General features: G+C 39.0%; 1 protein-coding gene across 5 annotated transcripts in view; it reads left to right on the top strand.

Moving 5' to 3' along the window:
* The first annotated feature begins 3,577 nt into the window (after nucleotides 1-3,577).
* Nucleotides 3,578-15,271, top strand: part of Mthfd2l (methylenetetrahydrofolate dehydrogenase (NADP+ dependent) 2 like) — a 109,115-nt gene continuing 97,421 nt past the window's right edge. For 2 of the 5 annotated variants that reach the window (XM_036201376.1, XM_036201377.1), the window contains exon 1: nucleotides 3,578-3,722. In XM_036201376.1, the coding sequence (XP_036057269.1) occupies nucleotides 3,622-3,722 (101 nt within the window). In that variant the 5' untranslated portion in view covers nucleotides 3,578-3,621. The other 3 variants (XM_036201381.1, XM_036201379.1, XM_036201380.1) reach the window with 3 other exon arrangements.

Here is a 15,271-nt window from a genome sequence, read left to right as displayed (position 1 = left end):
GAAGATTTAAAAATAAAAAGATGGAGGAGTGAAAAGATTTAGCAGCCAGAGAAAGAGGAGAACTCCAGGGGCCAGCCACCCAGCTGCACAACCAGCAAGCCATGGAGTAAGAGTAAGATTTACAGAAGCAAGAGATTGGGAAAAGCCCAGAGGCAAAAGATAGATGGAATAATTTAAGTTAAGGAAAGCTGGCTAGAAACTAAGACAGAAAAGGCTAGGTGTTTATAACTAAGAACAATCCTCCACGTGTAATTTATTTGGGAGCTGGGTGGCAGATCACCCCAAAAGAGTAAAAACAACAAACAACACTATGGTCTTAATCTGAGCCAATGCCTCTTTGTCCTGTTTTCTTCTTATTGCCATTGATAAAGTAACCATGGCTATTTACTTAGATCTTATCATGCAAAACCCATTGTTCCCTCTTTTTCCACTTGGCTTTATACATTATTCACTTAGCTACCCAATTCAGGGACCTAGATTTCACCATGGACTGAGCCCAGTTGAAGCAGAGGTACCAGCATTTTGGAGATGTCAGTACCATAGGATGACCACTAAGAACAGCAGTAGTTGTGACATGGAGCCATCTTGAAGCTATGAGAAGTTACATGGTGCTGTGAATGGCGGAGTCAGAGAAACACCACTGCCTAAGCCCTTTGGAGCCCAGAAGACCATAAAAGAATCCCAGATGTTGGGCACATTCTTCACTGTTGGACTTTGGTTTTGGTTTGATCTGATCGCAACCTTGTCTCTTCTTTTTATAACTTACTATTTTTTATTTTACAGGAGCCTGGAGATGAGAGACTTTGAACTTCTAAAGAAACTTTGGAATTTTAGAGAGGCTTTGGATATTTTAGGGAGGCCTTGAACTTTTAAAGTGTTTGAACTTGTAAAGACTGTAGGAATTTTAAAAGTTGGAATGTATTGTCATATTAACAAGACATCTTGGGGACAAGAAAGTCAGAATTGCATTGACATTAAAGACACCATCAAATAGTAAACTATAGATCATTATTTTGATGAACAAACACAAAGATTCTAAACAGAACACTTGCAAACAGAATTCAGTTGCTCACTCTCAAAAACAAGCAAAAACAAGAAACAAAGTATGTATCGTGATCAAGTTGGTGCCATTCCAGGGATAAAAGGATGATTTGACATGTTCAGATCAGCAGAGTAATGCAGCACATAAACAGAATGAAGGACAAAGGTCACAGGAACATATTAATAGGGACAGAAAGGGCATGTGACAAAATTTATCATCCCTTCCTGATGACAACCCTAAAGAAAATGGTTATAGAAAGATAATACCTCAGTGGAATAAAGTCTATCCATACAGCAATATTGTAAACAGCATTTTGAACAGGAATAAACTGAACAAGACTGAAAAAAATGAGGATTTTCACTCTTATTCTTATTCAATATAATATCTGAATGTTTAGAACAATAATGCAAAAGGGAGAAAATAAAAAGCATAAACACAGGGAAGGAAGAAGTCAAACTGTCCTGTGTGCAGATTATGTGTTCCATACTTAGAAGACTAACAGTCTCCACTAAGAGACTTAGAACTCAATGCTTTCATGCAAACCAGTGGGACACAGAAATAAATTTTCCTTTTTGTAAGAAAAACTTTTCCTTTTATTTTTAAATTGAATTCTGTATTTACATCATTTCCCCTCTTTAGTTATAATTACACACACACACACACACACACACACACACACACACACACACACCACAAATGAACACATGTATATACAAACACAGCCTGCAGGATCCATTTGGTGTTGCTTGTATGTGTATATGTTTAGACCTGGCTTCTTGGGCAGCAGTCTTTTAAAAATACACCAATAACATATCTGCTGAAAAAGAAGCAAAACAATCCCACCCGCAGTGCCCTAAACATAAGAAAATGCGTTAGAATAAACCTAATGGAAGAGAAGGAAGATCTCTACAACAAAAGTATAGAACTCAGGAAAAAGAAACTGAAGGAGACATGGGAAAGCAGAAGGACATCCCATGCTCATGTAACAAAAATGAACCTTATTAAAATGGCCATTTTATACAGTTCCTGTCAAGGTTCCAAGGGTAACTGTTACAGAACCTGAAAAGACAGACTTAAACTTCATGTGGAAGTATAAATTGCTCTGAAGTGCTAAAACAATGCTGAGCAAAAACAAAAACAAACAAACAAACAAAAAAACCCAAAAAACAAAAACACAAGCAACAACAAAAAAAAAAACAAAAGTAATGCCAGAGATAGCCAGATTTCAGATTTTACTATCTAGTCATTGTACCCAAATCAGCATTGTACTGGTGCGCGAACACACACACATTATATATCAACAGACTAGAACAGAAGGTCCGGAAATGAGACCACACAGTGGCAGTCATCTAATTCTTGACAAAAAATGCTCACAATATGTGGGGGGAAAAGACAACATCTATAACAAACAATGCTTGGAAAACTGGATATTCATATGTTGAAGAATAAACCCATCACACACTTATCTTAGCTCTTTGTAAAAACTCAAAATGGATCAAAGACCTAATGTACAAAACAAGGCTGGGTAAATAATCAAGTGTTTGCTGTGTAAGCATGAGGCCCTGGGTTCAGATCCCCAGGACCCGTTTAAAGTTGGGGATGGTCATGGTCTTTGTATATTTGGCGTGCAGGGTCACAATAAATATTTTGGAAACACCCCTACCCTATCCCATCCCAGTTTTCTCCTTGGCTTTTCATTCTCTTAACAGATTTTTTTTTTTCACGGCAACAATTTAATTTTTTTTTACATAGTATGATTGTTATATCTAAGGTCTCAATGTCAAGATTTTCTTCCATGTCTTCTGGGTGCTTCTTTGCGTCTAACTGACTTTTATCAGCCCGATGATGCCCCATTGTTTTTGACAGGATTTTTACAGAACAAGCTCTCTAACATCTGGGAGTTTTCGATTACAAGATTACAACTTTCCTCAGCAGGCAGACAACAGCTCTGAAAGAGATCATACTCCTCACAGATGCAGCTTGACCTTGGGTGAAATATTTCGTGTTAGCTTTGTGGCTGGTTTGACCTGGACTGTTTTATTGTTTGTTTGTTTGTTGTTGTTTTTAAACTGGCTTTTAGCTTTCTCATGACAAACTCACTTTGCTTCAAAGGGACCAGAAACTCTGGGAATGCAATGGATCCTCTAGAAATGTCAAGGACACCGCAGTTGTAGAAATCCTTTAAGGTCATCTTTGTTTCTTCCTCTCCTTGATTTTTCTTTCTCAAAGCATCCTAAGGGCACTCGCAGGGAAAAGCAAAGACCTGAAACAACTTTCCTGCTCCACCGCGTTGCGCGTAACCATGGAGACCACAGGCGGGGAGCAGGGCCTTGGGGACCCGGAAGGCTTGGAGCCTGCAGCGAATGGCGGAGGCCCTCCCTGCGCTCCCGCGGTGACCGCGCAGGGGTCGGAGCCGAGTCGCCTGCCACCCCGCGGCCACCAGCGGCGCCTCCGCGTCCTCCGGGCTCCGCCCCGCCGCGCGCCCCGGAACCCTGCTGAGGGCCCCGGGCGTGCGTGCAGCAGGCCGGGCGGGCAGAGCTGGCGGCGGCGGCGGGACCCTCGGAGGCGGGCGGCGAAGCATGGCGACGCGGGCCCGAGGCTTCTTGCTGCTGCGGGGCGGCCTGGGCCGAGGGCCTGCGAGGGTCCCGGCGTGCCGGGGCTTCGGGAGCAGCGGCGTGAGGTAGGAGCTGCGGGAAGGGGCCACGCGTGGGGCGGAGCGCGCGTGCGAGCGGGCGGCCGGGCCTGCGGAGGCCGGAGCTGCCTCGGCGTGGAGAGCCTGCGCGTGCGGGGCCGGGGCTCCAGCTCCGGGGCCGGGGCTCCGCGCCCTGCTGCAGCCGCGGGGTAAGGCGCTCAGGACCGAGGGCGGCGAGCGTGGGCTTGCGCTTGGACCCTGCCTTTCTTTGTTCAGGTTGTTACGGTGCCAGCAAAGGCCAGGCGTCGTGTAGACAGTGAACGAGCGTTTCAGTTTCTGTATGCCTTTGTCACCGAGTCCTTCCCACTTCTGAACGTCTTCGTGGTTTCACAACACTGCATGGTAAGGCTGGCCTCGCCGCCTTTCCCTGGCTGGCTCTTGCCAGCCTTCCTCACGCTGGCAGTCTTTTTTGCTTTCGTTGATCTCTTTGGGTTTGGCTGCTGGATAAGACAATGAAAGGACACGGTGGTGCCCGGGAACACGCCACCCTGCCTCATCTTCGCTGGTCTGTTGGAGAATCCAACCTATGGAACAACAATTCGTAATGTCTTGTCCAGAGCCAGTGAGGTCGGAACAACTCTTTTGTCCACTCCCAGGGATACCAGTGATGTACTTTCACTACTCTGGCTGGAGACTCACTTGTCCCTCTGTATTCACTTTGTGTCCCCAAGGTCCAGCATAACCCTTGGAGGAAAGTGAGCCATGGTGCCGTGCTTATGGATGCTGTTGTTAGTTTAACGCCTTATCATACTCATTTGGGTCTTAGTCTTGAGTCACTGAAATTTAAAGTATTTCCTGTAGGTTTTACTTCGAAGATGGCTTACAGTGAGTAGGTCTGTAGAAGGATATGTGAAAATGATACTGGGTCGGATTTCTAACGTTGTACGCTGTCGCTGTGTTGGAATTTGCTGTTTCGCTTGACATTGCCAGTCTGCTCTGCCCCTAGTAAGGACAGATTATGTAGGGTTCTGTTTGTATTACAGAATCAAAGGAGTTATCTACTAACGACGTTCTATTTAAAGTATTAATCCTGCAATTTCAAGTTTTTAGCCCTTCCCTCTAGTAAGGATAATCTTTTTTTTTTTGTAAGGGTACAAGTTGGTTAATGTTTTCATCAGCTCAGTGTCTCTATCGCCCCGTTTGCTCCATGCCCAGTGCCTACCGAATGAGTCACAAACAATAGTCAGAATCCCAATATTTGGTTGTGCTTCATACACAAAAACACATAGGCATCACCCATCCACTTCGGGAGATTCTCATTTTGTAACTTGTATTTTGGTCTGGTGGGAGGCCCTGGGTTTGAACTCTGATATCACACACAGAGAGAAGGCATTTAATGGCCTCCTTATAATTAAAAGTAGCCAATACAGTGGATTTTGGAAGCATGTTTTCCAAAACATGGTGATGAAAGATATTACGTTGAGCCTGCCTGTTTTCCATTCTGTTTGGCATAGATTACAATTAAGTGGAAAAAAAATGCGATTTGTAATGGTTTTATTTTTAAGATAGCACTCCTCAAGTTAGGATAAGGTGGTATTTTTTGACATTTCTTCTGGCACTGAACGCCATATCTGAAGGTGAGGTTGGCTGTAAGGATGAGAAACCCCCGTAGACGGGTGGTGTATCTCGGGTGGGGAGGAAAAAATCGGACAGTGTGTTGATGCTTATTGGTGTCTCTTTTCTCTTCTAGGACCAGCAGAGAGAAGAGATTCCATCTTCCAGAGGTCGCCACTGTCTGCCTCCCCACTCAGTCAACTTTTTTAGTGACACCTTCTTTGTCTGGTCCCTCACAGTGATTGTCACAAATGAACATCATTCCTGTTCACGTGAAAGTTGAACCAGAGTGTATTTTTTTTTATTGAAAATTATCCTTGAGTTTGATAAACTCCCCAATGATATTCACTATTTTAAATTAACAAATTCATCACACTTTTGAGCCTTTATATCCTTAAATGAAAAAAAAAGATTTTTAATTTTTTTTTTATATTTCTTGTCTGAGTAGACACCTATAATAATGGAACTTAACTAAATATTCTTTACATGGAGGGTTATTTAAGTAAGTTGAATTTCAATAAATAATATTTTGTAGAATTTGGAAGCTCTATGATCTCATAATATGTACCATTTACCTTACAACGATTTTCCCTTTAAAGCTCATGATGAGTTATTTTTGTTTATGCATGAAAAATTAGAGCTTAATAATTTTGGGAAATTTATGTCAGTATGTAAGCCTTTTTAATTTAGAAACTTCTCTTGTGAAATGAACTACTCACATGCTCAAGAAGTTAGAAAAACATTCTTTGTGCTGAAATTATTTCCTCTTTGTGCCACTGTGGGACTTCACAAATCAGAATGGCCTTGCATTAAAACAGTGCCTAAATTCTCTCTCTCTTTTTGAGGGTTTTCTCTGAGGCTCCTTGTAAGCCCTCCTTCTGTCACCCTGTCCAGGAGGGCTTCTCCTCTTGCTTTTTGTCCCTTCCAGGTTGTAAAGGAAAGCCTCTGACCCTTTAAGGACCCATTTGTGTTGTCTCTGATGCACTATACTGTCCTGTCCATAGATATACTTTTTTTTCTAAAGTGACATTTGTTTGTTTGTGGCCTTGGAAATGCTATGTAAGTGCAAGAACCAGAGAAACCCTCAGCTTACAAAATATACTTATTTCTCTGAGACAGGTCTTACAATGTTGTCCTGGCTGACCTGAAGCACTCTATATAGGCTGGCCTCAAAGGTGCAGAGATGTGACTGCCTGTGCCTCCTGAGTATTGGAATTAAAGGCATGTAGCACTATGCCTGGCCAAAATACACATTCTTAAACTCTAAGTATTACCAGGTTTATACATACCTATTTTCTCCGATTCCCTTAATGGAGCATATCTTAATGTAGGATCCCATAGCTAGAACTGAAGGAATCCATAAACCTGGGAGGGAGGTCACTAACATCTGATCAGTTCGGCATTTTTTTCCTTGTAAATGTTGGCAACAAATGGCACTAATATTATCATCAGTCGGTACTTGTGAGGTTACTAATACACAGAAATATTTTATCACCGTAATTGATAAGATACCGCAAAACGTCATCTATACTCATTACTTTGTTATTATGGTACTTACTATAAAACTTATCCCTATGTCATCTCAATAAAACTGGCTTCCATGGTAACTGTGTATTCACATTTGAAACCATTCTTCTGAGAACGTCTCCAAAGATTTCTGCAGATGAACCAGGGGTTCTCATAGTATCAAATTCTTTTCTGGAAAAGTTGGTATATAAAACTACGTGTTATTTTTGGTCATTACTAATCCTTTGATTTGACTTTAGGGTTCTAAATTGACAAGCTACAAAATTGACTTTGGAATGAATCATACATGATAGACCTTGCTTTGCTTTATTTTTTATTTCTTTGTTGATTTACAAATATGTGATTTTTGGTAAAATTGCTTCAAAGTTTGAGTGAAGTACTTAAAGGGGGAAATGAAATGCCTATAAAAAGGTTGTAAATTTAACTTTCCTTACTATTCACTTACTTCAAACATACCCCACAAAAGGCCCCATACTATTGTGTTATTACATTATTAGATTTATTCCATATCTGACTTTGCCTTGGTTCTCTTGGATATTTTTAACAAAAGCTTCAAATACCCATATTGTACCTCAAGGCACACAGTGATTAAACTGAACTCGTGGAGACCTTAGAACTATTTGTGGTGGTAGTTAGGCTTTTTCATCTTTAGAGATCCTAAAGCAGTTCACTGATGCTCCAATTACAGTTATAATTAAACTTGAGTTTGAAATAAGGATTAAGAGCTTGTCAAGTGTCCAAATTAAATGCTCCATTGATCATGACTAAGGTCTATTTTTCTGGTACTTATGGAGGAATATGTTGATATATAAAAAGTTCGTTTTCTTGTTTATTGCTCTGCTCTGGTTTATTATATATTACACACAGTATTTGTTTATAGTAACCATAGTTTAAGAAAGTTACATTTTTTAAATGTAAGACAAATAAGCTCATTGAAATATGGCTAACTGTAAATGACTGTCTTCTCAGATTGCTTATAATCACAGGTTATGTGATTGTGTCTCCATTATTTAAGAGAGCTAGGAAGTAGAAACATTTTCATAAACTAGCCAGTCAACCCTTAGCCTTACTGTGTAAGGTCAAAGGAGAGCATTCTCACTATATGCATGAGCAATTCTGTGTCTTTGGAAGCAATTAAGTGGTTTGCCTGACCTCATTATGGCGCCCATTGTGAGCCAGGCTTCCATCCAAGCCTTCTGGTTTCAGTTGAGTAGTTTTTATTGCATAGTGCTGCTCTAACACACGCCCTGCTTTCTGCAATGATTTACTGCTCACTGATAAAGTCTCAGTGGCTAGCCCAGCAACAGGGAAGAGAGGCTGTGGGGAGAGCGCCTTCCTTGGGAACTGATCTAGATATGAAATCCATCATTTCAGGAAGTAGCATGCAAACAAGCAGTCCCAGATGGGCTGTGAGAGCCATGTCTAAGGGGTGAAGTTGGGTGTACTTTTGATGTGGATCAATGACCACAAAAATTTTGACCAAATTGACATATTTCTGAAAATAGAAAAGATTTTCAAATGATGGAAATTGTACATCTAAATTATAATGGTTCTCAACCAGTGGGTCATGACCCCTTGACAGTCTTATGTCAGATGTTTACATTACAATTCATAACAAAAAATTACAATGACAAAGTAGCAGTGTGATAATGTTATGGTTGGGGGTCACCACAACATGAGGAACTGCATTGAAGGGTTGCAGCATTAGGAAAGTTGAGAACCATTGACTTAGAAAATTTGTTGTTGTCTTAGAAACATATTATAGAACCTATGAAATAGTATCTTCAGAATGTTTCCGGTGGTATTTTGAAAGTTTATATCCTTATACATTAAAACAGTTTTTATAATATTAAATTTTAGTAGACTGAATAATTACTCTTAGTATTTATGGCAATTTTGAATCACTTTCATAATCATGCCTTTTAAAATAATGATAGATTTTTCTGGGAAAAGTTAAGGCATATACTTAATTTTAAAAGGAAATTTCTTGGCAGTAGTCTTACAAGTTTCAATTTGAACTATTTTCTTTTGACAAAAAGTAGTAATTTTTGTTTGAAAATTATTTCATATAAGATGCTAAAGCACTGTTAAGCTTAGCTCAAACTACTAAATAGAAGAGTCTCAATCTTTATTTCATATTGAAATATAAAAATATTGTTGTTCACATAATTCACGGATGGCTTCTGTATTAGTTGGGATTTCTATTGCTGGGAAGAGCCACAGCAACTCTTGTAAAGGAAAACATTTAATTGTCGTAACTCACTTGCAGTTCAGAGTTTATTCCATTATTGTTATGGTGGGATGCAAAGCAGATACAGGCAGACATGGTGCTAGAGAAGGAGCTGAGAGTTCTTGCATCTTGACTCACAGGCAACAGGAAGTGGTCTGAAACACTGAGAGGTATCTTGAGCATATATGAGACCTCAAAGCCCACCTCCACAGTGACACTTGTCCTTCAACAAGGCCATACCTCCTAATAGTGCCACTTCCTTTGGGGGCCATTTTCTTTTAAGCTACTACAATGTCTGTTTCCTTTTGAAGTTTCTTTGCTCCACAGTAATGATATAAAATCATCATCAAAGAGGTGGAGAGGAACTGGGAGGAGTAAAGGGAGGGGAAATTTTATTCAGATTATATTGAGTAAGAAAAGAATCTATATTTAATAAAAGGGAGAAAACAAAAAAAGCAACATAAGTTGCTGGAATTTAACACAACTATCATATTTAGATGTAGTAAAATTTTTTCTCAACTTCATTTTCGTGTATTACAAAGTATAAACTAAATGAAAAACTTGAGCTCACTCATTTTTCTCTCATAAATTAGAGCATTTAAATTGCGATTGCAGAAGGCTCCATTTATCCATAGCTACTTTGCATGACTTCAGTTACCTGAAAGTATTCCAGAAATAAGCATGTTTTAAATAGCATGCCATTTTAAATAGTATAATGTAACATTGCACCATCTTTCTTTATCCCATTCTAGATGGAAACCATCCATTTGTTCAGAGCGTTCATACTGTTTATGCTACCTACACATTGTTTGTTGAGAAGCTGACTCGGCTATAAGTTGTGCTACAGCTGTACTTTTTTTTTTTTTTTCACATATATACAGAGTTTGGGGCCTTTGTGGTTTCAGAATCTTGTGGGAAGATGGACTATTGTATAGGTATCCACATTTACTAAAGTTGCCACAAATGAAATAGAACTATAGAAATCTATCCTTAACACTCGCATAAACTACAAGTCTGATACGAAGTTGATCTGGCGCCCCGCACTGGGTTTTGCTGGCAGTCCTGGGCATTCTTTAGGTTGCACCTGCACTACACTCCAGTCCTTCCCCGTGTCGTCACTTGGCTGTCTTCCTCCAGTGTTGCACGTGATATCCTGTGTGTCTGTTCTTGAAAGGTCAGCAGTCATATTGGACTAAGGATCTTCTCTGTTCTGACAAAGGTTTACATCCTAGACACACAAGTAAAGACACACACACAAAATGATCGTACTTCCAAATACAGTCATATCCACAGGGACTAGAATTGAGGAGTTAGCATATTTTTTTTTTCCAGAAGGAACAGATTTATGCATGATACAATTTCAAAATTACTTGCATACTGAGTTACCACTTAATTAGTTTAGTTCTTTGGTTTGTGAGGGGTAAGTTTCTGTTTATAAGCTTTTCTTTCATTGATTGCAATTTGCCTAAAACTTCAAGGCTGCAGGTGCCTTCTCTTTTTGGTCCACTTGTTGATTATATTGGTTATCAGTTTCTATCAGATTTTAAATAAAATGTAACAGTTGTAGGTATGGTAAACTGATTTTTAAAATAATTCTTCAAATCCTTATCATTTCTGAAACCTGATTGCAGACATTAAACAAGAGAGTGATTATTCTATGATAAAGTATTTTTGTATTAGATATAAATTTTATTACTAGTTTTAAAATATAATTATAACCATTATGTTTATATGTACAATATGTGTTGTGTTATGGATTTATACTTCAGTTGTTGGATTATTATAGTTTATTTTCATACAGTTATGAATAGCCTGTGTATTCAAAGAAGAATTTTGAGTGCATTTAGACATAAGTTTCTTCAAATTGCAAGGAACAATTTATACAAAGAAATGAATCCTGTTTTGGGAATAATAGAGGCCCAAATCAGTGGCTCTTACCTGTGGCTTTGAAAAGCCAAGTGTAGATTTTCAACAAAACAAAGTTTATAAACAACTTATAGAATAACCTGCCCCTCAGACCTGACAAGTCTTTATCCAGTCTGTCTGCACAAATGTGTCTTGCCATCTAAGATAGGAAAAGTGCAAATTCTAGAGGCAAAGATAGTTGAATTTCACTTTAAGTTTTTTTTTTTAAACAAAACAAAACAACTACAAAATAAGTGAGGATATAACCTATATTCTGGCAATATCTTCCACTTAGTTTCACAAAGAGCAGTTTTGAATGAACAAAGAGTGTTGGCATCGACAAGAAGGCAGAATAGGTCTTTTCAGTGCTTCTCTCACAGAATCAATTTGAACAACCTGCCATAACACAAAATGCCTTTGTAAATACTGAGGAATCCAATAAAAGAGTGAAGCACCATGATATATCCTTAGAATAGTAAAAGGTGCATTGAAGAGGGTAAGAAGGACAATTTTATGTTATCTGTATAGTTTCCCATCCATCAAACTCCAGTGGAACAATATGGAGGACGGAGGATTGAAGGCAGTGCTCAGCCTTGCTGCTAATCCCAGTAATATGACTGGTGTCTTAGGGTCTCTATTGCTGTGAAGAGACACTATGATCACAGCAATTCTTATAAAGGAAAACATTTAATTGGTGGGGGGAGTGGCTTACATTATCATGGTGGGACATGGTGGTGTACAGGTAAACATGGTGCTGGAGCAGGAGCTAATACATCTTAACTTGCAAGCAACAAGAAGTGGTCTAACTAGGAGCAGTTTGAGCATAGGAGACCTCAAAGCCTGCCCCCACAGTGACACACTTCCTTCAACAAGGCCACACCTACTTCAATAAGGCCATATCTCCTAATAGTTCCACTCCCTATGAGCTTATGGGGGCCAGTTACATTCAAACTACCAAATTCTATGCCCTAGCCCCTATAAGCTTGTAACAATGTCATAATACAAAATGCATTTAGTCCAACTTCAAAAGTCTCCATAATCTATCACTGTCTCAGCAATGTTTAAAAATTCAAAGTCTCTTCTGAGATTCATGCCATCTCTTAACTGTAATCCCCTATAAAAATAAACAAACAAACAAACAAAAAACCCAGATCACATACTTCCAACATATAATGGCACAGGATATACATTACCATTCTAAAACATAGGGAAGGAAACATAGTAAGGAAATATTGGACCAAAGCAAGACCAAAAACCAGCTGAGCAAACTCCCATCACTACATCCCCATGTCTGATGTGAAAAGTGCTCTTGTGATCTCCAACTCCTTTCAACTTCGTTGACTGCAGCACACTTCTTTCTCTTGAACTGGTTCCACTCCCTTAGCAGCTTTCCTAGGTGGGTACCCCACAACTCTGGCATTTCCAACATCTTGGGATCTTCAAGGCAATCCAGGCTTCTCCTTTACTGCTTTACACAATGGCCTCTCTGGACCTCCATTCATGGCACCCCCAACACATGCCTCACTTTAGCGGCTTTCCTTAGCCATGGAGGGAGAATCCATATCCACTTTCTTCTGTCCTTGATTCTAAAGCCACAACCATGTGGCTGAAGCTGCCAAGTTCTGCTGCTTGCTGGGGCTGAAACATATTGCCCTTGTTCAATTACTTCTTTACTAGTTTTCTGTTTTCAGTGGTTTCCTTCACTGCCTAAGCTTGGCTGTCCTGGAACTTGATCTGTAGACCAGGCAGGACTCAAATTGAGAGATCTGTCAACCTCTGCCTTCTTAGTACTGGGAATAAAGGCATGCACCACAAACACCCTGCTCTAAGCTTTTCTTTAATTCCTTTTCACAAGTTGAAAACTTAGCTGTGTGGAATCTTGTCCTGAGGTCAACACTCCTTTATTTCATTTCTTAGTCTGTTTCTCTCTTTGAACACAGAGCTTAGCTCCATTCCACTTCCTGGTGCTCCTTTCCTCTTCAAATTATACATTTTGTATTTTTACTTTCTTAGCTTGCACTTTTTCATTATCAGTCTTCATAAGAGTGACTGATAAAAACCATATGACAGACTCAATACTAGGCTATTTTGAGATTTCTTTTGCCAATGGAATTAACCTAAAACTCTTCACTTTAGTCTCAGGAAGACTTTTTGCACAAGGACAAAAAGCAGCCACATTCTTCACCAAAATGTCACAAGAACAATCTCTAGGCAACATACTAAAATTCTTCTCTGAAATATCTTAAACTAGGACCCCACAGTTCATCAATTATACTCCACGCCACTGTCTTCCATGCTCCTACTAGTATGGCCCATTAAGGGGCTCTTAAAGCATTCAACTTCTTTTCTAATCCACAGTCCCAAGGTGCATATTCCTTCAAACACAAGCATGGCCAGGTCCATCCCTGCAATACCCCACTTTTGGTACCAACTTCTGTCTTAGGATTTCTATTGCTGTGAAGAAACAACATTACAATGGCAACTCTTATAAAGGAAAAACATTTAATTGGGGTGACCTACATTTTCAGAGGTTCAGTTCATTGTCATCATGGTGGAACATGGTAGCATGCAGGCAAACACGGTGCTGGAGCAGGAAGAGAGTTATTACATCTTAACTTGCAGGCAACAGGAAGTAGTCTGAATTAGGCATAGCTTGAGCATAGAAGACCTCAAAGTGTGCCCCCACAGTGACACACTTCCTCCAACAAGGCCACAACTACTTCAACAGGGCCACATCTAATAGTGCCACTGCCTATGAGCTTATGGGGCCCAATTACATTCAAACTATTACACCTGCCTTATAATAAAAGCTGGCGTGAAGCAAATGCTGATAGTCACACTCTAAGCCAATCCCAATTGATTGACACAATCTCCATGCTTGCTCTTTATTTCATCCCAGCAACAGAATTCAAAGTAGCTTGTGCTCAGCAAGTTACAGAAAAGCACACATGAAACAAAACTAAGTGGAATCAGAAACATGCAAATAAAAACCAGAAACTTAACAATGAGAATTAAAAGGTTACTAATCATAAATGATAAAGTTTGCTGAATGATACAAAAAAAAAATCCACAGAAATTTGCAATAGTGTGATCAAGCAGGAGAAAGAAGCGGTGAGCTCAAGGATAGGTTATCTGAATTTTCCCATTAGAGACACAAAAGAAAAAAATAAAGAAGAAAGTTTTTCAGTCCTAGGAGACTTAACAGGACACCTCCAAGTGAACCAAAATGAAAAATATGGATATATTAAAAATATCTCAGAACATAAAAATGAAAGGAACAGAAACCTAAAAGAAATGACAGAAAACTTCCGAAATGTGGAAAGAAATTTTCTAAGTCCAAAGCCCCACATGTAGATTTTCTCAAGTAAAAGACTTTGAAAGCAAGAGAATGAGAACTCATTCCATCCAAAGGGACTCCATGAAGCTCTCAGCAAAGGTGAATGAGAGAAGAAAGGCCCGAGAGTCTGCACAGCCAGAGAACAGCATGATGCTGGTCAGTCCTTATTTATTTACTGTCAGTGCAAATGAATTAAGCATTTGATAAAAAGGCATGAGTGCCTGCCTGGATAAACAAAAACGAGCTCCATTTCATTCTGTCTTTAAGAGACTTATCTTAATTATAAGGATAATACATGGGCTGAAAGTGAGTAGAAAAAAAGATTCCAGGTGGTAGAAACATGGTTGTATGAAAATAGACTTTAAGTAAAAAAACTATTAAAGAGACACAGAAGGTCATCTTAGTAATTGTATCACATATTAATTGTGTCAATTTATCAAGAAGATAAAATATATGTATGCAACACTGAAGCAGAGATAGAGACCAATCTTTAAGGGACTTCAGTGCTATACTTTGAACAATACATCATCCAAATAGAAAATGAAAGGAAACTAGTTTGGATAATACCTTAAACTAAATTAACCTAATAGCATATAAAATGCTTCCTTGTCAGCAGTGGAATACTTCTCAAATGCACAGGTTATATCCTAAACATTTTTTAAAAAGTAGTCTTCATAAAATTTTATTGTTTTGTTAATGTTATTAGTTTGTTAAAACTCGATCTCAATAATTGGGTGAAATTGAAAAATTCACAAATAGAAATAAAATATAAAATTGTAATTAAAATAGAAATACTATACAGGAAGAATGCTAAGGGTCTGCTGTGAATTGTTACATGGTAATGGATCACATAATGAGAAAAAAACCTGAAATTCTTCTAGGAATATAAACCACGATGGAAGAAATACAAAATATAAGCAATATTGATGAGTAAAGAATTTGAATAATCAGATTTTTTTTAACAGCAACAAATGATTCTAGGAC

The sequence above is a fragment of the Onychomys torridus genome, chromosome 10 (genome assembly GCF_903995425.1).
Source record: "Onychomys torridus chromosome 10, mOncTor1.1, whole genome shotgun sequence".
NCBI lineage: Eukaryota > Metazoa > Chordata > Mammalia > Rodentia > Cricetidae > Onychomys > Onychomys torridus.
This window is presented reverse-complemented; position numbering and strand designations above follow the sequence as displayed.